Source organism: Heterocephalus glaber, unplaced genomic scaffold, assembly GCF_053883595.1.
Source record: "Heterocephalus glaber isolate CG9 unplaced genomic scaffold, H.glaber_assembly_v1.0 deba00001610, whole genome shotgun sequence".
Classification (NCBI taxonomy): Eukaryota; Metazoa; Chordata; class Mammalia; order Rodentia; family Bathyergidae; genus Heterocephalus; species Heterocephalus glaber.
In genome coordinates this window covers 31,953,308-31,977,356 of record NW_028258381.1, presented here as the reverse complement: position 1 = coordinate 31,977,356, position 24,049 = coordinate 31,953,308, and the positions used below count along the sequence as shown (strand labels likewise).

Here is a 24,049-nt window from a genome sequence, read left to right as displayed (position 1 = left end):
AGCAGAGCAAACTCTGTGTTACAGCTACAGATTATCACCAGACTAATGTCTACCGAGGGTCAGTAAGTCAGGAGAACATGGCTATTTCCAAACACCTGTTCTCAACTTAATGGCTCATTTATTTAACGAATGCTGTCTTTAGGGGGGTCTGGTATTCAGGGGACTCAAGGGAGTGATAATCTTTGCTTAATCTTTGTTTTAACCTAGGGCCACTATCCCATCTGTGACAATTCTGGATGATGGAGCCAAGTCATACATGGTTTCCAAGATCTGCCCTCCTTCAATCCCAAATAATGCACAATTTCAAGGGAGAGAGCTTGAACATGGGAGAGGATAGAGCCACTCAGTCAGGGATTGAGTGAGGCTGGGACAGTAGAGGGGAACTGTGCACTGGGTGTCACTGTGGGGTCCTCTAAGATAGCATTTCGTCATCAAAAGACTTAAAGTGAGGAGTGCTCTTCTTGCCCAAAAGAGAAAATGTTTAGCCTTGTAAATCCACACAAGCTCATAATCATTTTAATGTGCAAGACGCATAAGAAGCAGCCTTTCCCAGAATGTCATATAGTTGAAATTATAGTTTGTAAACTTTTAATTTTAACTTCTTTTACTTAACAATATGGGTTTAAGCTTCCTCTTTGTCTTTTCACGATGTGAAAGTTTGTTGATGTTTATTGCTGAATAACATTCCATTGTATGGTTGCACCACAGTGTGACCAGTAATTGCAAAATGTCAAGAGATTGGTAAAGCACACCTAGGAGATTAGGAAAGCGCACTTCTGGGTGTGTCTGTGGGTGTTTCAAAGGTGACTGGCAGCAAACCAAGTGGGGAAGATCCACCCGGACTGTGGGTGGCACCATCCAATAAGCTTGTAGCCTGGATGGAAATAGAAAGTTCATATATGTTTTGAAGAACTCCATTCTGCTTGAGCTGCTGCATGCTTTTTCCCATCACCTGTGGACATCAGATTCCACTTTCTTCAGCTTTTCAACCCAGACTCATGCAAGGTTACTCCAGGGAGCTTCCAGGCCTTCAGTCTCAGACTGGGGCTGTATCCTTGATACCTGTGGTTCTGCAGCTTCCAGCCTTTTGGACTGAGCAGTTACTGGATCTGCCAGCTCTCCAGTGCACAGATGGCCATTGTGGACTCTCCTTTTGATCCTATAAGTCTTCCTAAAAATCCCTTATTACCATATATATATATATATATTTTTCCTACTAATTTTGAGAACCCTAACTGATACACATAGGTTTTAAAAATCTTACTGGTTGCTTCCAGTTTGAATCCAGTCATTCTATTGTGAGTTACAGTTGTTTATTTTTTTTTTTTGGAACCGGGGATCGAACTTGGGTTAATTTGCAATCCCCTGATGAATATAATATTAAGCATTTATACATGTAATTATTCATCATCTGTATATCTTCTTTGGTAAAATATGTGTTAAGGTCTTTGAGTAATTTTTAAAAAATTTATTGCTGAATTTTAAGTCAGTTTTCTGTCACAGTAACAAAACACCTGAAATAATCAACTTAAAAGGATGAAAGGTTTATTTTGGCTCATGGTTTTAGAGGTTCTGGCCTATGATTGCTTGGCCCTGCTGCTTTGGGGCTGTGCAGTAGCATGTGTCAGAGGAGGCCTGTTTATCTCATGGCAGCTGGAAAACAGAGAGACAAGAAGTGTTCACAATCCCAATATTCCCTTCAAGGGTCACACACCCATTGACCTCACTTCCACCAGGCCCCACCTCCTAAAGGTTCCGCCATCTCCTAATAATGCCACAGGGTGAGGACCAAGACTTCAACCCCAAGCCTTTTGGGGACATTCAAGATCTAAACCATAGTAGGAATTCTTTGTATATTTTTTAAACAGTACTTCATCAGATATGTCCTTTGCAAATAGTGTCTTCGTGTCTGTGACTTGTCCTTTTGTTTTCATTATGATGATTTTTGTGGAATAAAAATTTCAGTTGTAATAATATTAGCAATTATGAATTCCTTCATTCATGGATAATATTTTTCTTTTTTTTTTTGCGTACCAGGGATCGAACTCAAGACCTTGTGCTTGTGAGGCAGGCGGCCACACCACTGAGCTAAATCCCTGGCCCCATGGATAACATTTTTGGTGTCCTATCTAAAAAGTTATCCCCAGACCCAAGGTCCTCTAGGTTTTCTCATACATTATCTTCTGGGAATTTTATAGGTTTGCATTTAGGTCTACATCCCATTTAAATTCACCTTTCTGAGGTCAGCTTCTGGATTCATTTTTTTGGAATGTGGGTATCCTTTTTTTTTAGCACCATTTGTGGAAAAGACTATCTGTCCTCTGTCATATTGCTTTGGTCCTTTTTCCTATCTGTGAACATTGGTTCTTTGATTTATTTCAACAGTTTTACTCAAAGAGCCCTTGTACATATTTTATTAGATTTGTACCTAAGTATTTCAATATAAATAGTATTGTGTGTTCAACTTCAAATTCCATTTGCTCATTGTAATCATAGAGGTAATCAACTGATTTCTGTATGTTAACTTTGCATCCTGCAACTTTGCTATAATTGCTTATTAGTTCCAGGAAATTTTGTTGATTCTTTTGGATTTTCTACATAAACATCATGCTATTGGCAAACAAATATAGCTTTATTTCTTCCTTTTCAATCAGTGTACACTTTAGTTTTATTTCTTGTCTTATTACATTGGCCATGACATTCAGAATGATATTGATAAGTGTGGGGGGGGGGTATCCTTGCCTTGGGTCTGATCTTAGTGGGCAAGTTTCTAGTTCTCAGCATTAAGTATAACATCATTGTAGGTTTTTTGTAGATATCTTTATCAAGCTTAAGACGTTCCCTTTAATTTCTAGTTCACTGAGAGTTTTCATATATAGGTTTTGGGTTTTGTCAAATTTTTTTCTTCATCTGTGAATATGATTATGTGATTTTTTTTTCTTGAGCCTCTTGATATGCTTGATTATATTAATTGGGTTTGAATGTTAAACTAGCTCTGCATACCTAGGATAAATCCCACTTGATTGTGGCATATAATTTTTTATACATTATAATGGTTTGCTGAAGAATTTTTCTCTATGTTCATGATAACGAAAAATATTCATCTGTTCTTTATTTTTTCTTTTTGTCCTCCTATTATCAGGGGAGAAAACCAGATACCAGGGATTGAACCTAGGACCTTCACACTGAGCTACATTCCTAGCCACTTTAAAAATTTTTATATTTGGAGACAGGGTCTTGCTAAGTCACTAAACTGCCCAGCCTGGGTTTAAACTTGCAATTCCCCTGCTTCAGTCTCCCAGAGTACTGGGATTACAGGCCTGCATCACCATACCTGGTTTATCTGCAGTGTTTTTTTGTAATTCCTTTGTCTGGTTTTAGTATTAGGGTGATGCTAGCTTCATAAAATGAATTAGGAAGTATTCCACGAACCACTGTCTTTTGAAGAGATTATAGAGAATTGATATAACTTCTTCCTTGGATGCTTGGTAAAATTCACCAATGAATCCATCTGGGCCTGGTGCTTCTGTTTCAAAGGTATACTGATTCCATTTCTTAAACAGATATAGGCCTTTTCTATTTTCTATTTCTTGTTGTGTAAGTTTTGGTGGTTTGTGTTTCAAGGAATTGAACAATTTCATGTAGGATACTAAACATGGGGCTTAAGAGTTTTTCATAGTATTCCTTACTTATCTTTTTTTTGGTTCTGGGGATCGAACTAGGGACCTTGAGCTTTTGAGGCAGGCAGTGGAACCACTGAGTTAAATCCCGGGCCCCTTACTTATCTTTTTAACATCTATGAAATATGATAAAAGTTGTTTGTATTTTCTTTCTCTCTCTGTCTCTCTCTCTCTCTCTCTCTCTCTCTGTCTCTGTCTCTCTCAGATTCTAGAACAATTCACTGAGCTGCATGGCTATCCATTTAAAAATTTTTGTTTTTATTTTGAGACGTCTCACTAAGTTGCTAAATTGTCCAGGGTGGGATTAAATTTGCTATCCTACTACCTCAGCTTCCCAGAGTTCTGGAGTTCTGGGATTACAGGCATGTGCAATGACTCCCAGTTTTCTCTTGTTTTTTCTTAACCTGGTTAAAGGCTTATAAATTTTACTGATTTTTTTCAAAAACTAGCTTTTGGCTTTATTGTTATTTCTATTGTTTTACTATTTTCAGTTTCATTGTTTTCCTGATCTAATTTTTCTTATTTATCTTTTGCTTACTTTGAATACAATTTGCTTTCCTTTTTCTATTTTCTTATACTAGAAGCTGCAATGCTTGACTTTAGATCTTTCTTCTTTTCTGATATTTGTATTCAATGCTATAAATTTGTAAGATCTGCTTTTACTTCATCTCACAACTTTTGATGAGTTGTATTTTCAGTTTTATTTACTTGAAAATGTCTGTTTAGGTTTCTTTGATGAATATCTTATTTTGGAATTTATTGTTTAATCTCCATATATTTAGGGTTTCCAGTTACCTTTTTTTTATTGATTTCTATTTTAATACTATTGAGGTCTGAGAGCAGGCACTATGATTTCTATTCTTTAAAATTTCTTAAGGTGTGTTTCATGACTAAGAATGTGTTCTATCTTAGTCAATGTTCCATCTGAGCTTGAGAAAAATGTGCATTTTGCTGTTGTTGGCTGAAGTGGTCTTTTTATGTCTTTCTTTTCTCTGAAGTCTATTTTGTCTAAAATTAATATAGCTATTCTTGCTTTCTTTTGATTATTGTTATCATGGCATATCTTTTCCCATTCATTCACTTTTAAACTTTATGTATTTTTATATTTAAAGTGAGTATCTTGTATGTAACGTATAGTTGGGTCTTGTTTTATGATCCACTGTGACAATCTTTTTTATCTTTTAATTGGTGCTTTTTAGACCATTGGGATTCAAAGTGATTACTGATATAGTTGAATTAATATCTACTGTATCTGTTACTATTTCCTAGTTTTTGCTCTTGTTTTTGTCTTCCATTATTTGTCTGTCTTTTATGGCTTTGAACATGTTATATGATTTTACTTTTCATTTTCTTGTCAATGTGTTAATTGTACTCCCTCCCTCTTTTTAATTGTTGTTCCACAGCTTGTAATACATGTTTACAACTAATCCAAACCCACCAAAAAATAACACTATTCTACCTCGTGGGTAGCGTGACTACAAAATCTTCATTTTACCTTCTCATAATCATATCATTGCTGCCATTTATTCCACACACATATACATAATTGAATATATACTTGCTATTATTATTTTGACAAAGTTTTCTGTTAGGTCATTCAGGAAGGGTTTTATTTTGCCATCTTTTATTCTTCGTTGGCACTTTTTCTCTTTATGGAGATTCAAGTTTCTGACTTTCAATATTATTCTTCTCTCTAAATGCATAATTTCCTTTACCATTTCATACCAGGAAAGTCTATTGGAACAAGTTCTCACTCTTTTTTTGTCTATTTGTTCTTCACTTTTGAATGATAATTTTTTAGAGTACAGAAGCCTAGGCTGATTGAGTTTTCCTTTTTTCTCTTAACACTTTAACTATTTTATTCCACTCTCTTCTTGCCTATATTGTTTCTGAGGAGAAATCAGAAGTACAGTTGCTCTTATTTTTGCTCTGCCATAGATAATGCCTCTTCAGACTTCTTTGGGGATTTTTTCTTTATCTTTATCTTTTATTTTATGTGTTTGCAAAAGGATATGCTCAACTGTACTCTTTTGCTTTTTGTTTGTTTTGCTTGGTGTTTGTATTCCTTGTTGTTCTCTGTGCTTCCAGGATCAGTCTGACTTGGATTTGGGAAATTTTCAGTCATTACTTCAGGTATTCTATTTCTTTCTCTTCTTTTTGTATTCTATTATTTGCATATTCTGCTGTTGCCCAAGAGTCAGTCCTTGGATATTGAATTTTTTTTTTCATTTTTTGTTCCTTTTGCTTTTCTCTTTGAAAATTTTTTTATTGATATATTATTAAGCTCAGAGATTCTTTCCTTAATAATTTCTAGTAATAAGCCCATCAAAAGCAGTCATTGTTTTTGTTATTCTTCATGTGCTCTCTGGAATTTTAAAATTACTCTATTTGGACTTCCATCTCCCTCCTTCTTTGCTCTTGCATGCTGTGTACTTGATCCATTAGAACACTTAATATATTAGTCATAATTATTTTAATTCCTTTTTGGATGATTACAACATCCCTGCTATGCTTAGTTCTGGTGCTTGTTCTGTCTCTTCAAACTGTGTTTTTTCCTTTTAGTGTGCCTTGTTATTTTCCTTGATAGCCAGAAACAATGTATTGGGTTTAAAAAAAACTTGTGTAAATAGGACTTTAGTAAAGTGACAGTGTAGTGTGGGGCCAGGGAGAACTATGCTCAGGTCTCATTCTTTCACTGAGCCCGTGCCGCTGGTCTGTGAACTTCACAACTGCTTTTCAAGTTTTTTCTACCCATTTGACATGGGCTAGGATGGCTATCGCTGTCCGGATTTGGGTATTTCTCTTTTCTTAGGTCAGGCAGGGTCTGAAAAAACCCACAGATGTCAGGCTGTGGTTACCAGTTTTTCCTGATGGCAGACTTGGAAAGAATAACAGAATGCTCAGGTGGTTTTTTTTGTTTTGTTTTTTTGCTTCCAGGGATTGAACTCAGGACCTTGTGCTTGCAAGGCAGTTGCGGTGCCACTGAGCTAAATCCCCAGCCCATCTGGTGCATTTTAAAATGCCCCTCCATAGAAGCAAATGAGATCTCTTTTTCTCCAATAATTATTGTGAGAATCTGTCAAACTCCTAGAAGTAAAATTCACCTAAGTGTTGGCATACCCCTATGACAGTTACCCCAGAGTTTTTAACTCTTATACTTGATCATGTCTAGCTTACAGGAGGCTCTCAAATACAGTTCAGCTTCCTATACTTGAGCTTTAGTGTCTATGGCAGTTTCTATCCTAGGAAGCTGCGCCTCCCTGTATCCATCTATCTCTTGTAAATTCTGGAGACAGTGGCTTGCCCACTGATCTTACTTACTCTCTGCAGGATCATTAGAAGCATTGTTATTTCTCAGTTTGTCCAACTTTTACTCATCCGTAGAAAAAAAAGGGTAACGTCAAAACTCTATGCTCATGGAACTCATCCCGTATTAATTTACTTCCTTTACGTAGCTGTATAGGGATATATATGTACCCCTATACGTATGTAGCTGTGTAGGGGTGAGGTATGCAGGGAAGCAGGCATCAACATATTTGGCAGAGATAAGTAGTAGGTTTAATTAGGATCATGGTAGAATGATATCAATGATGATGATCTCTATCATCATAAATCTAAAGAAAAGAACAAGGGTTTCCAGAAGGGAAGAGTAACAAAGCCTATGGCACGGATGGGGACAGAAGGCTTTTTCTGGAAAAATATTCAGTTCTGACTTCAGACATTACTCTCAATGGAAGTTTTATGTATCAATTGTAGCCAAAGAGCTACATCACCAGAGTTGAAAGATCTTCTTTCAATTTAGTATTTTAATTTCTGGATCACACTATAGTGTACTATGAATTTCATAATTTCTGCAAGTAGCTTATGAATAACACAGTTACATTGTTTTATATTTTTTATACCCGGAAAAGCCATTACTTATATTTAAGTTGAATCATAATTGTTATAAATTCTGTTTTCATTTTTTTTTTTACAGTTACATTCATCATTGGGATCTTGTGCCATTCCATGAGTATCTTGGTTCTTATTTTGTTTTCCCCTTCCCTTTCCCTCCCTTCACCCTCTCCACCCCTCCCTATTTGCAAAGACTTTGTTCCCATTTGTTTTCCTCTTCTCATATTTTTTCCTTTCCCTTTTTTCTCTTCCCCTACCCCTCCCAATTACCCTGCTCTTTTAGATCTTTTCTTCCTTTTACACAATATCAGTTACACATTTTTTAATTACAATATTAAGATCTAGGAGACATTACCACAGATTTTACAGAATTTAAAAGGATATAGAAAGCATATTACAAAAATCTTTTTTGAAATAAATTTGACAACTTCTAAGAAGTAACTTGGAAGACAAATTAATGAAACTAACTCTGGAGGAAATATAAAATTTGAATAGCACCTATTAAAGAAAGTATATTCCTAGCTTGAAAACCTACCTATATGACAACAGCAGGCTCACAAACATTTTAACTGATAAATTAGAGCAAACAATTAAAGCAGAAAAAAGAAGGAACACTTCTCCCCTCATTTTAGGAACTCAGCATTGTGGTAACCGAAAACTGGATAAAGATAATAGAAGAAAAAGTATGAACATAGATAGAAATTTGTTTAACAAAACAAACTCTTAGAAGTCAGATCTGTCAGGATGTAGAAAGTGGTTTTGTTATAGGGATGGCAGTGTTGGTTCAGCATTGGAAGATCCACCCCCAAAAGTCATCATTTTAACAGAGGAAAGGAAAAAGCCATATGATCCTGTCACTAGTTGAAGATAAAGTATTGGACTAAATTCTACAGCTTCTCTGCCTAAAGCTATCAGGAGACTAGAAGTAGAACAGAAACTTCTCAACAGATTAAAGACATGTACTCCATATTTCCAGTGAGAATGCCTTATATGAATGGAGAAGATACAATGCTTTCTCCTTAAAGTGGGGAACAAGGGCAGATATGCTTACTCTTTATCTGTCCATTAAATTTTGAAACCTAGTCCCCACCAAAATAGTCTTGCAATAAAATGACACAACTAGGATAGGATTGGGACAGCAGAAGCAAAATCTTTATATGTAGATGAAATGATCATCTACAGAGAAAATACTAAGAAATCTCTAGGAGGCCCTAAAACTTGTACTTGAATTTAGCAGGATTAGAAAACACAAGGTATATATAAAAATTCAGGTCTGTGTATACTTGCTATAAATGAAGAATTGGTTATTGAAATTTAAAAGTTAGGTAGGAATACAAAGGACCTAGAAAAGTAAAAAACAAAAACAAAAACAAAAACAGTGTTGGAAGAGGTTTAGTACCTAATTTTAAGACTTCTTCTAAAGTTACAGTAATCAAGGCAGTGTTCGTGTAAGGAAAGACATATAGATCATTGGAATAAAACAGAGAATCTAGAAATAGAACCACACATATATGGTCCACTGAGTTTTGAAAGATTATTTAACATTAGCATTTTATAGAATATAAACTCAATTCAAGAGCCAAGGAAGAGATAGTGTTTGCAGCAAACGGCACTAGAACACCTGGTATCTGCATATAAAAAATTAACCTCAACCCTTTTTTTCCATACATGAAAATAACTTGAAGGGATCTATGAACCTAAATAAGAAAGCCTAAAAGTATAAAACTTTAAGAAGAAATTATAAGGGAAAATATTTATGAATTCAGGGTAGGCAAGAACTACCTAGGATACAAAAAACATGATGTATAAAAGAAAAAAATTGATAAATGAGATTCCATCAATATTTAGAACTTTAAATGATATCATTAAAATGAAAAGTAGTCCTTAAATAGACCATATTTACAATGCATATAACCTATGACCAGAATATATAAAGAATTCTTAGAGCTCATTAATAGACAACCCAATTAAAAAGTAGACATAAGAAGATGATAAATAGCCAGTATAGCACAAGGAAAGGTGTGCAACTCTAGAATCAGAAAAATACTAATCAGTACAATAATAAGATTGAATTATACACTCATTAGGGAGATGAAGTTCAAAGTTTTAAAAGCCTTGTCATGACTTTGTCTTTTTGTTGGATTCTCCCTCTTTGCATTTAATTTGTCACGCCCAATGGATTCATTCTGCTGGGTTTCCTGGGGTTGTGATCCTCATTGTCTTTTCCTAGGATATTGTCTAAAAGTTTTTGGAGTGCCAGTTTAGTATTCATGAAGTTCCTAAGGTGCTCTTTGTCATGAAAGTATCTTATTTCTCCATCAATTTTGAAAGATAGTTTTGCAGGGTACATCAATCTGGGTTGGAGGTTGTTTTCCTTTAGGGCTTGAAATACATCACTCCAAGCTCTTCTTGCCTTGAGGGTTTGCACTGAGAAGTCTGCTGTGATTCTGATGGGCTTTCCTTTGTATGTGATTTGTTTCTCTTCTCTCACTGCTTGTAGAATTTTGTTCTTCTGTTGGATTTATGGAATCCTAACTATTGTATGCCTATGTGTAGATTTTTTTTTGATTAAGGCTAGCAGGAGTCCTATATGCCTCACTTATCTGTATGTGAAGTTCTTTTCCCCTCCTTGGGAAGTTTTCTGCCATCACTTCTGTGAAGAGTTTTTTTTATGTCATCTGCACTCTCTCCTCTTTCTTCATTGACTCCAATCAGTCTTATGTTATTCTTCTTTGCATCATCTAGCAGCTGCTGGATCGATTTCTTGTGTTCCCTTACAATTTTAAAGCAATTTTTCTTTTCCTCCTCACTAATTGCAATCTTATCTTCTATATCTGAAATTCTATCCTCACATTGGTTCATTCTGCTGTGCAGACTTTCGAGGGAGTTTTTAATCTCTTGGAAATCTGTTTGTATCTGTTTTATGGATTCCATTTGTTTCCTATGTTGGGATTCCATCATGTTCCTCAGATCCTCTATTTTTTTATCTGTGTCCTGTCTAGATTTATTAATCATGTCTTGTACGATGAGCAAAATCTTTGCTGTTATCTGAGTAATTATTTCTGATTTCATTTTTCCCATATCCTCTTTTGTTGCCAGTTCAGAGAGTCCAGGTGGTTGAGTATCAGATTGTTCCATCTCGTTTCCCTTTGGGGTTTCTGTAGGTGATCTGGAAGTCTGGTTTTGAGGCTTGTTTATGTGTTTTCTCATTTCCACAGGGTGGGGGGGGTGCTTCTGGCACCCACATGGCTCACCTTCTCTGCCTTAGGAGCTTGGGATGGACCGGGGGAGCTTCCTTCTGGGTGCTGGGACTGGCTCAGCTTCACTGCCCTAGGAGCCTGGGATGAAGGCAGGGAGCTTCCTTCCTGGTGCTGGGACTGGCTCACCTTCTCTGCCTTAGGAGCCTGGGATGGAGGCGGGGAGCTTCCTTCTGGGTGCTGGGACTGGCTCACCTTCTCTGCCCTAGGAGCCTGGGATGGCAGCCGGGGAGCTTCCTTCCGGGTGGTGGGACCAGCTCAGCTTCTTCTGTTTTCATTTTTCTTTCAAGAATCTTAGAAACAGGTATTTCCTGATCTCTGAGAGTGACTGGGCTTGGACTACAGAGTTTGTGGTTTACAGGGACACATCAATAGATACCAGGGAGCAAGGTGAGACTCAAGGACCAGAGCAGACAGAGGGCTCTGAGCACACGAACACAGGCTAGAACTGGCCTGCTCCTCAGTTAGCCCTTCCTGGCATGCTATGGCCTGAGTGTTTGTGTTCCCTTGAAACTCATATGGTGAAACACAATCACTAATGCAATAGTATTAAGAGATATAGCCTTTAGAAAACAATTAGGGTAGATGATGAAGGGAATTAGTACTCCTTTATAAAAGAGGCCCCAAGGAAACTTATTTGCCTCTTTAGTTACATGAGGGTGCAGCAAAAAAGGCACCATTAATGAGGCTAAGAGTGAGCCTCACCAGATGCTGAATCTTCCACTACCTTGTTCTTTTACTTCTCACCCTTTAGAAGGTGAGTGACAACTTTCTCTTTATAAATGGCTCAGTCTGAAGCATTTTATTATAGAAGTCCAAACAGACTGAGGTACTGCATGACCAAGGCTCTTGGGAATGCCTGAGTTCTCAGGTGTTCCCCCTTTTATAGCAGCCTGTATCTCTGCCTGTCGGTAGGAAATATATTTGTTGCATAATTAGTCCATGAATTATTGAGAACTTAATGGTATGAGATAAGGGAGGTCTGCCCTCTGGATTAGGAAATGGATTTAATATGAGACTGATATTCAGATAAAATTAAAGCATGAAGTTTTTTTCAGGGCTTACATCAACCCAGAGCTGTATCTGATCATTTATATCAAGACATAAAAAGAGCACATTGCAAGAAGAGAAATTCTATCAACACGTGACTAATGGAATGGAATGTACAACAAAACAGCAGACAGAACCATGAAGGGAGATAAGTTATTGCATCAGTCTTCCTTCAAAACAGCCCACCTGGTGCTAATAGGAATGACTCATCTTAGGAGAATTACTCCTCAGTGGGTCCCTTTTTGGTGACTTCCTGGGCTCATTCTTTTTTTTAACATCTATGCCCACTTGTTCCTGCGCAGCTCACCTGCTGTGTCAGTTGCACCTGCAGATGGCCAAAGTTCCAGAGAACAGTTGCCAAAGCAATGTACTGAGAGTAAAAGGGAAGTGAGCTGGGTTCCTGCGGACCTGGAGCTGAGGGCTGAAGCAGGATGTGCCTGGGAGTAGAGGTTTTGAAGTGGCAAGCATAGGGAACATTTCCTGCAAAGGTCTTGAGGCAAAACCCTCGTGGTGTGTAGGGAGAACTACAAGTGGGGTGTGCTATCCTGTGGGGTAGAAAGGGATCAGCCTGGAAAAACTCTTAGGACCAGTTCTTGAAGAGTCTTGCCTGTGGGGTCGGAATCCTGCAAGGGTGTGGAGACTTTAAAGAACCTTATGGAAGAAGGTGCTGTGATGAGACTTGCATTCCCAGGTGGAACTACATGTATTATAGAACTGCAGGACATTGAGCGAGCCTGCAGACCCGAGTCTGGTTAGAAGGCCGTGGCAGTCAGTGCAGTATTAAAAGGCCCAAACACTCACAGTCCACCATAGGTAATTTGCATGACAGAGCGAGGTCAATATTGACAGAAGCAGGTACACAGCTTGAGAAATACTATGTCCTTACTCTTTATTATTTTAAATTCCTTCTAGCTTTAAAATTCCACATCTCTAGGGTATCCTGTTGTGAAGGGTGATGCTATATTCGAAGCCTCTGCCACATGAAGGGGAAAACCTAGAAAACAACCCAACTTTGGTGGGTGAAGGTGTGGGGAGACACCTGTAGAGACAGAGTCAGCACTGTCCGTGGTCGGGGGAATGAACTACAGACATGAGAAGAACACAGGCAGATGAGTTTAAGAGATGAGAACCAAAAGATAAGTCAGATGTGCTAGGTTCTGCATAACTAAAGAAATAGCTAAAATAACAATATAGAGTTTTAAGGATATATATCTATATCTATATCTATATCTATATCTATATCTATCTATCTATCTATATATATATATATCTCCAATATTCCAGTACTGGGGGGACTGGACCCAGGGAATGCTGATCTTCAAATCCGACCTTTTTAAATTTTGAGATAGGGTACCACTAAGTTGCCCAGGCTGGTCTTGAACTTTCAATCTTCCTGACTCAGTTTCCCAAATAGCTGGGATAACAAATGTGTGCCACAGCATCCCACTTGTAATTTATATTCTTATATATAATAAAACTATAGATAAGGACACCAAGAGAAAGATGAACGTGGGATCTAGGATGATGGTAACTTGGTGGGAAAAAGTGACAGAGAATGACAAAGAGGGACCAGGGGGTGAGATTAAGTGATTGCCAAGTCTTAGACTTTTTTTGGGTAATAGGTCTGGGTATTTATTCCATTTCCAAAGTAGCTAAATCACTAAATCAGAAATATAATGGATCATTGGTGGAGAAGCAGATAGTGACGATGGTGAGGGGGTGGGGACGTGGAGAGTCCAGGACTCCAGCCAAGAGGGGAGGAAGAGGCCTGGAGGCCAGGCAGAAAGGGCTGGCACAGGTGGGGAGCCCAAGACGAAGGGTCCATTATGATGGCCTTTGTCAGCCACTGGAATTGGCATTTACTCTTGGTACTGCATGTGAAATTTCCCTGAAAGGTTCTCGGGGAGAAATTGAGCCAGATTGTCACACTGTAGTTCAAGGGAGCCTTCACCCTAAGGACAAAAAACTGAGTCAGGGTTCGATTTCCCATTGCTAACAAGAACTGAAGCAGCAGCCTGCACCCCTGCTGAGTGAGTTCATCGAGCTGAAAGCAGTGTCTCTCATCTGTCCTCCTGTGTCTCAGCAGCCAAGTAAGAACCCCACGCCCAGCATACTCACAGCTTTATGATGTCTGATCCAAACAGGTGAACCAATAAGTAGCAGGTGGTTTTCAAGAAGAGTTTTCCTAAGAAACAGAATATGTTTTTATTGTGATTAATTTGAACATTAAACATGGATTTAAACATGAGTTAATGAAGAACTAAGATTGAGTGGTTAATGACTGATTTCAGTGTTTAATTTAAAAGGCTTAGTAATTTTAAAGTGAATGTATCTATTAACATATCATTTCTGTCTAGGTTTATGTGAATTCCACTTTTCTATATATGCTGAAGACCTCCACTTTATTATAAAAATACAGTTACATTTTGAGTTTTCATTATTTTCTTTTTTTACAGCAGGGAATATCTGAATGTGGGCTAAGATCTCATTTGGGGTTGAAAGAAACAAAAATTGTGTTAAAGTAATAATCTGGAATGTGGATCTACTGGAGATATTCTTTGCCGATATTCATTTTGGGGAGAAGACTTCGCCTTGGCTAGTTTTTTGCTGTGATTACCTCAAAGATAGAAGACCAAATGTTACAAGGGCCTCTACACTGCCATCTATATGAGCGAGCACAGATAGGAACAACACACAATTACACCTATGAAGAGAACACTCTACATCAGAGAATACAGATGCACACACTTATATCTAGATGTCCTCCTAAAGTCTCATGCTTTGTTTAAATGAAACAAAAACTTAGTACAGTAAAAGACACATTGCCCAGAATGATGGGGTAAGTGTCTTCAAAGCGAGTGAATATTTTCAGGGGTATTAATAGCAATGTGTCTTTGACTGTAATTTTTAATTTAAATATTCACCATATGTTTTGATCAGTCCATATCCTCCAGTAAATGACTATAGGGGAAGATGTATGAATCCTTAGAAGAATCAAAGATGTTTGTAGCAAGATTTGTCTTGGTTTGTGAGAGTATGCTATCCTAGTAACACTAATTTCTTGATAAAAATTAATTTTCAGGGGCTTAATAACAACTGAGTTTCTTTGAAGGATTTGTACTTAGGGAGATAAGGGAAATTCAGAATCTCTCACTCTATTTACCTATTGGTAATTAATATACTAAATGACATACATTTGGGTGGCATTTCCTGAGCTCCTTTAACACCAAGCTTCCTTTAATGAGCAATTCATAATTAAGAAAGAATAAATCATTCAACTATAAATACAATAGAAGCTTGTGGATGAGCTTTTAACACAAAGTTAAAATGGCATAGAGCAAATGAAAATTGTGCAAAGTACCTAAATAGGCATCTTTCTAAAAAAGATATACATTGTCACATAAAAGATGAAAAGATGCTGAAGATCATTAGCTATCATGGAAATTCAAATTCCAACAAAGAGGAGATATAATTTCATACCTACTATTATACGCTATAATAAAAGAAGTAGTAAGTATTGAGAATGCAGAAATTTTGGAACCCTCATATAACGCTGGTAGGAATATAAAATGTTTTGGCCTCTTTAGCTATTGGTCACACAAAAACTTATGCTCAAATGTTCATAGCAGCATTTTTTATACCAGCCACCTCATTGCTCATCAACTAATAGACTGATAAATAAAATGTTTATGTCCATACAATGGAATATTATTCAGCCATAAAAAGAATAGAGTTCTGACCCATACTGAACATGAAATCACATTAAAACATTATTCTAAGTGAAAGAAACTATCATGCTGAGTGAAAGAAACCAATCACAAAAGACCCAATATTATATGATTCAATTTATGTGAAATGCCTGTCATAGGCAAATTCATAGAGTCAGAAAGAAGATGGGTGGTCATCAGGGAACGGGAAAGGTGGTGTGTTGGGAGTGACAGTAAGTACGCAAATTAATTGCAGTGGTGGATGTGCAACTTTGTAAATATATGGAAAGCCACTGAATTTTACACTTCAAATGGTTGAATTGTGTGGCATGTGAATTTTATCTTACTAAAACTGTCAAAAATCACCCATGCTCTTCCTGGGGATTCCTTTTTGTATTGGTACATGGTTGTGACACATACTACTTATATTTGTTTTGGGAAATAGATGCACATATATATCACATTTTGATCATTTTCAATGTTCAACTGTTCCCCTTCCCCATCTCCAAAAAGTCTGACTTCCTGTTCCTACAATCTCTCCTTTAATTTGTTCTTTAATTTATTTATATTTTGGCCTTCTCATATTATAAGAGAAACCATGTGATATTTAACTTTGTGTGTCTGGCTTATTTCACTTAACATTGTGGTCTCAAGATTCACCCATTTCCCCTGCACATGACATGAGTTCATTCTTCTTTATTGTGATATAAAATTCTACTGTATTTATAGATTGCATTTTCTTTATCTACTGGGTGGTCCTTTTTTAGGGGTGCTATTGTGGAGAGTCTCAAGAAGGTGTGGGGTCACAGGACTCAGAGACCCAAATTCCTGCACAACTCACTGCCTTCTGACCATGGGAAAGTGCTTCCCTTCTGTGGATTTCAAGTTCTTTATCTGAAACATGTGGAAATGACATTTGGTCCCCTTCACTATAGCATCTTATGCATTTAGAGAATTCTATAAGAGACATTTGGAGCAAAGCAGCTTGGAAGCAAGTTTAAAGTATTGCTGATGTAGAACTAGCTTGCCCGGAGCAGAACAATTTAAAAACCAACATTAGGTCGTCTTTGATTAACTTGTATTACTGGCTGAGAGGCAGAGAGCATTCATCTTCCTTTTGGGAAGATTAGAGGTATTAGTGTGTGTGATGTTTCTTTTTTTTTTGTATTAAATTATTTTGTTGGTACATTGTAGGTATACAACACTATTATATTTCTCATTGGGAATTGTACCTTTACATAATGCATCTTGGTTCTTATTTTTTCCCCGTTCCTAGCCCTCCCTTCACACCCTCCACCCTTCCCTATTTACAAAGACTTTATTTCCATTTTTTCCATTTCTCATCTTTTTTCCTTTCCCTTCTTTCCTTTCCTCTGCCCCTCCCACTACCCCTACCCCTTTGGACCTTTTCTTCCTATTTTACATTTTTGATTATTCATTCTAATTATTGGTACATTTTAGGTGTACAATATAATGACATTCATCATTGGAAATTTGCACCTTTACACAGTCTCTCTTGGTTCTTATTTTTCACCCTTGCCCAGCCCTCCCTTCAACCCCTCCAGTCCTCCCTATTTACAAAGATTTTGTTCCTATTTTTCCATTTTCTCCTATTAATTCCATTCCCTTCTATCCTTTCCCCTAGCCCTCCCACTTCCTTCCCCTTTGCCCCTTTTCTTCCTATTTCACATTACCTATTATACATTTAGTCCTTATTTACACTTTCAGTTTCTCACACTAGAGAAACTATTTGGTATTTTACACGTGTGTCCTATTTATTTCACTTAAGAGTATTGCCTCAATGTGCATCCACTTAGCTATAAATGTCTCTAATTTCTCATTTTTTATGGCTGAGTAGTACTCCATTTTATTAAAAAACCCCCACATTTTCTTTATCCAGTCTCCAGTTGATGGGCATTTGGGCTGTTTCCAAGTTTTAGCTATTACAAACTGTGCTGCTATGAACCTGGGTGCACATATATCACTGTGGTATGATTCTTTTAATTCTTTGGGGAAGATCCCCAGCAGTGGAATAGTGGGATCAAGTGGAACTTCCAGTCTAGTTCTTTGAGGTATCTCCATACTGATTTCCACAGTGCTTGCACCAGTCTACACTCCCACCAGCAGTAGAGAAGGGTTCCTCTTTCCCCACAGCCCCGCCAGCATTTGTTATTGGTTGATTTCATGATAGCAGCCATTCTTTCTGGAGTGAAGTGGAATCTCAGCGTTGTTTTCATTAGCATCTCTTGAATGACCAGTGATGTTGAACATTTTTTCATGTATTTATTTGCTATTTCTACTTCTTTGTCTGAGAAATGTCTGTTCATTTCAGATGCCCATTTTCGGATTGGGTCTTTAAATTTGGGAGGGCTGATCTTTTAAAGTTCTTTATAGATTCAAGATAGTAGACCTTTGTCTGAGGAAGAGCAGGTGAAGATTTTTTCCCACATTGCGGGTTGTCTCTTCACACTGCTGGTGGTTTCTCTTGCTGTGCAGAAGCTTTTTAATAAGAAGAGATCCCACTTATTGATTGTTTGTGCTAGTTCACAGGCAACTGAGGTTTTGTTCATAAAACCTTTTCCTACACCGATGTCTTCAAGGGTTCTACCTAACCTCTGTTCCAACTGGTTCAGAGTTTCTATTTTAATATTTAGATCTTTAACCCATTTTGATTTTAGTTTAGTGCATGGTGAGAGATATAGGTCTAGTTTTAATCTTTAGCTGGTTGAAGCCCAATTTTTCCAGCAGCATATATTAAAGAGGCTATCTTTCCTCCAGTGAGGGTGTTTGGCTCCTTTATCGAAGATGAGATGGCTGAGTGTGTCTGGCGTTGTTTCTGCATCTTCTAATCTGTTCCACTGGTCCTCAAGTCTGTTTCTTTGCCAGTACTATGTTGTTTTTATCACAGTAGCTTTGTAGTAGAGTTGCAGGTTGGGTATTGTGATACCCTCTGCCATGTCTCTGTTACCTAGAATTGCTTTTGCTATTCTGGGTCTCTTCTTGCTCCAAATGAATTTTTGGATTGTTTTCTCAAGGTCTATGAAGTATGCTGCTGGGATCTCCATTGGAATTGCATTAAATCTATATAGCAGTTTTGGAAGTATGGCCATTTTCACTATATTAATCCTTCCTACCCAGGAGCAGGGGATGTCTGTCCATTTTCTGATATCATCTTCAATCTCTCTTTTCAGAGTGGCATAGTTTTCAGAGAAGAGGTCTTTGATTTCTTTCGTTAGGATGATTCCTAGGTATTTCAGTTTTTTGGATACTATTGTGAAAGGAATTATTTGCCCTATTTCTCTCTCAGTGAGTCTGTCATTCGTGTAGAGGAAAGCTATTGATTTTTGTGTGTTGACCTTGTAACCAGCTACTTGACTGAATTTGGTTATTAAGTCTAGAAGACTTTTGGTGGAGTTCTTGGGGTCTTCTATATAGAGTATCATGTCATCTGCAAATAATGACAATTTGACTTCTTCATTACCTATCTTTATTCCTTTTATTTCTTTCTCTTGTCTAATTGCCATGGCTAATGTTTCCAGAACTATATTGAACAAGAGTGGTGATAGTGGACATCCTTTTCTTGTTCCTGATTTTACTGTGAAGGATTTCAGTTTTTGACCATTTAGTATGATATTGGCTGTTGGTTTTTCATAGATGGCTTCTATCAGTTTGAGGTAGAGACCATCTATTCCAATTTTTTGTAGGGTTTTTATCATAAATTCATGTTGGATTTTGTCAAATGCTTTTTCTGTGTCTATGGAGATAATCATATGGTTTTAGTCCTTGGCTCTATTGATATAGTGTATTACATTGATTGATTTTCTTATATTGAACCATCCCTGCATCCCTGGGATGAATCCCACTTGATCAGGGTGTATGATCTTCTTGATGATCTTCTGCATTCTGTTTGCCAGTATCTTATTAAGGATTTTTGCATCTATGTTCATTAGTGAGATTGGCCTATAGTTCTCTTTTTCAGTTGGGTCTTTCTCTGCTTTGGGGATCAAGGTGATGCTTGCTTCCAGGAATGAATTTGGGAGTATTGCTTCCCTTTCCATTTCATTGAAGAGTTGAAACAGTAGTGGCAGCAGTTCCTCTCTAAATGTCTTGTAGGATTCAGCAGTGAAGCCATCAGGGCCTGGGCTTTTCTTAGTTGATAAGTTTTTCATTACATTTTCAATTTCATTGGTTGATATTGGGTTGTTCAGAATTTGTAGGTCTTCTTCGTTCAACTTTGGTAATTCATATGTATCTAGGAATCTGTCCATTTCTTCTGTGTTTTCCACTTACTGGCGTATAGGTTCTGGAAGTAGGTATTCATGGTCCTCTGGATTTCTTCTGGGTCTGTTGTAATTTCATCCTTTTCATTCTTAATTGCATGGATTTGGGCCTTTTCTTTCCTTTTTCTGACACGGTTGGCTAAAGGTTTGTCAATTTTGTTGATTCTTTCAAAGAACCAACTCTTGGCTTCATTGATTTTTTGTATCGTTCTATTAGTCTCCATTGCATTGATTTCTCCTCTGATATGTATAATTTCCTCCCTTGTATGAGCTCTGGGGTTGTCCTGCTCTTCTTTTTCTAGAAGCTTGAGGTTCAGCATCAGGTTGTTTAATTGGGCTTGTTCTATTTTCCTAATATGTGTATTCATTGCTATGAATTTCCCTCCTAAGACTGCTTTCATTGTGTCCCATAGATTCCAATATATTGTCATGTCATTGTCATTTAATTGGAGGAACTGTTTGATTTCTTCTTTAATTTCCTCTGTGACCCATTGGTTATTCCGAAGTGTGTTGTTCAATTTCCACATGTTTATGAAATTTTTTGAGTTTCTTTTGCTATGGATCTCCAATTTCATCGCACTATGGTTTGATAATGTACAGGGGATAACTTCAATTCCTTTGCACTTACTTAAACATGTTCTATGTGTGAGTATGTGGTCTGTTTTGGAGAATGACCCATGTGCAGCTGAGAAGAATGTGTATTCTGATTTTGTGGGATGGAAGACTCTGTAAACATCTGTTAAGTTCATTTGTTGAAGAGTTCGATTGAATTCTAGTATTTCATTACTTATTTTTAGTCTAGTTGATCTATCTATTTGTGACAGTGGGGTGTTGAGGTCCCCCACTACAATTGTATTAGTGCATATATGACTTTTCATGTCCGTTAGTATTTGTTTTATATAGTTGGGTGCACTAGTATTTGGTGCATAGATATTTATGATTGTCATCTCTTCCTCTTGGATTCTTCCAAGGACACTACAAGGATGTAGTGTCCGTCTTCATCTCTCTTAATCAGTGTTGGTTTGAAATCTACTTGATCTGCCGATAGCTACTCCTGCTTTTTTTCGGGTTCCTGTCACGTGGAGTATTGTTTTCCACCCTTTAACTTTCAGTCTATGAGTTTCCTTTTGAATGAAGTGTGTTTCTTGTATGCAGCATATTGTTGGATTTTGCTTCTTGACCCATTCTGCCAGTCTAGTTCTTTTGATTGATGAATTGAGACCATTAACATTGATGGTTATAACTGAAATGTATTGACTTGTCATTGCCATGACTTTTTCTTTTTGTTGGGTTCTCCCCCTTTATGTTTAATTTCTTGTCATGCCAGATGGGTACATTCTGCTTTGCCTCCTGGGGTTGTGATCCTCAATGTCTGTTCCTAGGATATTGTGTAAAATTCTTTGGAGTGCTGGCTTGGTATTCACAAAGTTCCTAAGGTGCTCTTTGTCATGAAAGTATCTTATTTCTCCACCCATTTTGAAAGATAGTTTTGCAGGGTACATCAATCTGGGTTGGAGGCTGTTTTCTTTTAGGGCTTGGAATATGTCACTCCAAGCTCTTCTTGCCTTGATGGTTTGTGTTGAGAAGTCTGCTGTGATTCTGATGGGCTTTCCTTTGTATATGATTTGTTTCTTTTCTCTGACTGCTTGGAGAACTTTGTTCTTCTGTTGTGTTTCTGGAATCTTAACAATTATATGCCTATGTGTAGATTTTTTTTGATCAAGGCTATTTGGAGTCCTATATGCCTCACTTATCTGTATGTCAAGTTGTTTTCCCCTGCTTGGGAAGTTTTCTGCCATTATTTCTGTGAAAAGATTTTTTATGTCATCTGCACTTTCTCCTGTTTCTTCTTTGAACCCAATCAGTCTTATTTTATTCTTTTTTGCATCATCTAGCAACTGCTGGATTGATTTCTCATGTTCCCTTATAATTTTGAAGCAATTTTTCTTTTCCTGGTCACTAATTGCAATCTTATCCTCTATATCTGAAATTCTGTCCTCACATTGGCTCATTCTGCTGTGTAGACTTTCAATGGAGTTTTTCATCTCCTCTAAATCTATTTGCATCTGTTTTATGGATTCCATTTGTTTCTTATGTTGGGATTCCATCATGTTCCTCAGCTCCTCTCTAGATTTATTAATCATGTCTTGCACTAGGGGCACAATTTCTCCTGTTATCTGAGAAATTATTTCTGATTTCATTTTCTCCAGATCCCCTTTTGTTGCCAGTTCAGTGGGTCCAGGTGGTTGAGTATCAGAGTGTTCCATGTCATTTCCCTTTGGGGTTGCTGTATTTGATCTGGAAGTCTGGTTTTGAGACTTATTTACCTGTTTTCTCATTTTGACTGGGGCAGGGGGCTGTTAGTGCCTGCACAGATTACCTCCTCTGAGCTGGGTGAGGTGGGACAGGGGCCCGGAGCAGCAGTAGGGATGGTGACCCAAAAGCCCTTTCCTGTGGGCTGGGAGCAGCCAGAGGGATGGTGGCCGGGAAACCCCTACCTCTGGACCAGGAGCAGTGGGATGGTGGCTCAGAAGCCCCTTCCTCTGGGCCGGGAGCAGTGGGAGGGATGGTGGCCCAAAAGCCCTTTCCTCTGGCCTGGGAGCAGCGGGAGGGATGGTGACCGGGAATCCCCTTCCTCTGGACCAGGAGCAGTGGGATGACGGCTCAGAAGCCCCTACCTCTGGGCCAGGAACAGTGGGACTCAGTACCTTGGTCTGGTGGTCTGGTGTCCTCTGCTTGTTTGTAGTGTGGAATCAGGTGGCTGCCTGTCTGAAGCGGGGTGATTCAGTGTCTTCTGCACGACTCAGGATCTCGGTAGTGCGTGCACAGACCTGCCTGTCTGCAGCAGGCTGATTTGGCGTGTGTTCATCACAACTCTGTGTGATGTTTCTTAGAGTTCCGTTTTGCTCAAGTCACAGTGAAGGACTTCAGAGTTCTCCTAGCTTGCAGAGCTGGGTCATTTGAACCATCCTTTCCTCTTACCGAGTGTCATTATTCGCTTGAGAAGGCCCTGGAGCGATGGTGGATGTGACAAGAGGTGGTCCTCTGGGAGCTAAATCCTAAGACCTCTTACTATTCTCTTGCCCAGTGGCTACTCTGTAAGCCAGGTAAGGCAAGGATAGCCTGATTGGGGCTTGCATTTTTCGTCTCTATAGTTTTCAAGGTTGATTATTTTCCAGTTAGGTCTTATTTTTCAGGGAAATGAGATCAACACAGAAGCATGCACAGCAGAGATATGTTGTCTCTGGAAGGGGCTGGATATTTTAAGTCAGCCCAAACCAGATGGGAACCTGACAATCATGATATAACTGAAGAAAAGCTTGGTATTAGCATATTGCTGTATCCCCTTCTTTAAATGCTAGCAAAATGTAAATCAAGCCAGAATAAGATTCTAGTGTCCAAAGTACTACAGGTGCCTCTGCCTCAGAAAATTCTTGTTTAGCTTCAGAGGCTAAAAGCATATTTAAAAATAAAAACATCTGCTGTGGTTTGCATGTGTCTCCCAAAGTTCCTGTGTTGGAAACTTAATCTTCAATGTAACAGCCTTGGCAGGTAGGGCATAAGGACAGGTGAGTGCCCTCAGGAGTGGACCAATGGTGTCATTGCTCAGGTGAGCTACTGCGAGAGTGGTTGTTACAAAGGCAAGTTCACCTCCTCCTCCTTGCTCACTCTGCACTCTTGCCCACCTCCTCTGCCTCGGGATGCTGTAGCTGAAGGCCTTTGCCATGGGCTGACACCATACTCTGGGTCTTTCCAGCCTTTTGAACGGTGAGCAAATACATTTCTGTTCATTCTAAATTCCTCAATCTGTCCTCTCCTATTACAGCAACACAAACTGGGGAGACACCATCTAAAGTGAAGATTATGCTGTGGAGGCATGGGTGTGCCCAGGAAGGCACAAGAGTGTTTAGTTTCTACAGATCCAAAGAACTGGGACTTGGGCCAGGGATTTAGCTCAGTGGTTCCAGCGCCTGCCTTGCAAGCGAAAGGTCCTGAGTTCGATCCCCGGTACCAAAAACAGACAAAACAAAACAAAACACAAAGAACTGGGACTTGAAATAACATAGGAAAAAGAAAATGCAGCTATTCAAATGGACAAAGGAGGGTGAAAAAAAGTTGAATTGTGCAGCATCATGCATTAGCACACATATGTGTGCAAATAAAACCTAGGACATTCTGGT

At 38.3% G+C, this 24,049-nt stretch overlaps 1 protein-coding gene across 7 annotated transcripts in view; it reads right to left on the bottom strand.

The window, feature by feature from the left end:
- The window catches only part of Aoah (acyloxyacyl hydrolase), a 215,405-nt gene that overhangs the window by 161,559 nt on the left and 29,797 nt on the right, over window positions 1-24,049 (bottom strand). For all 7 annotated transcript variants that reach the window (XM_087196417.1, XM_087196415.1, XM_004840290.4 and 4 more), the window contains one exon: window positions 14,000-14,066. In XM_087196417.1, the coding sequence (XP_087052543.1) occupies window positions 14,000-14,066 (67 nt within the window). The remainder of the gene's footprint in view (window positions 1-13,999; window positions 14,067-24,049) is intronic.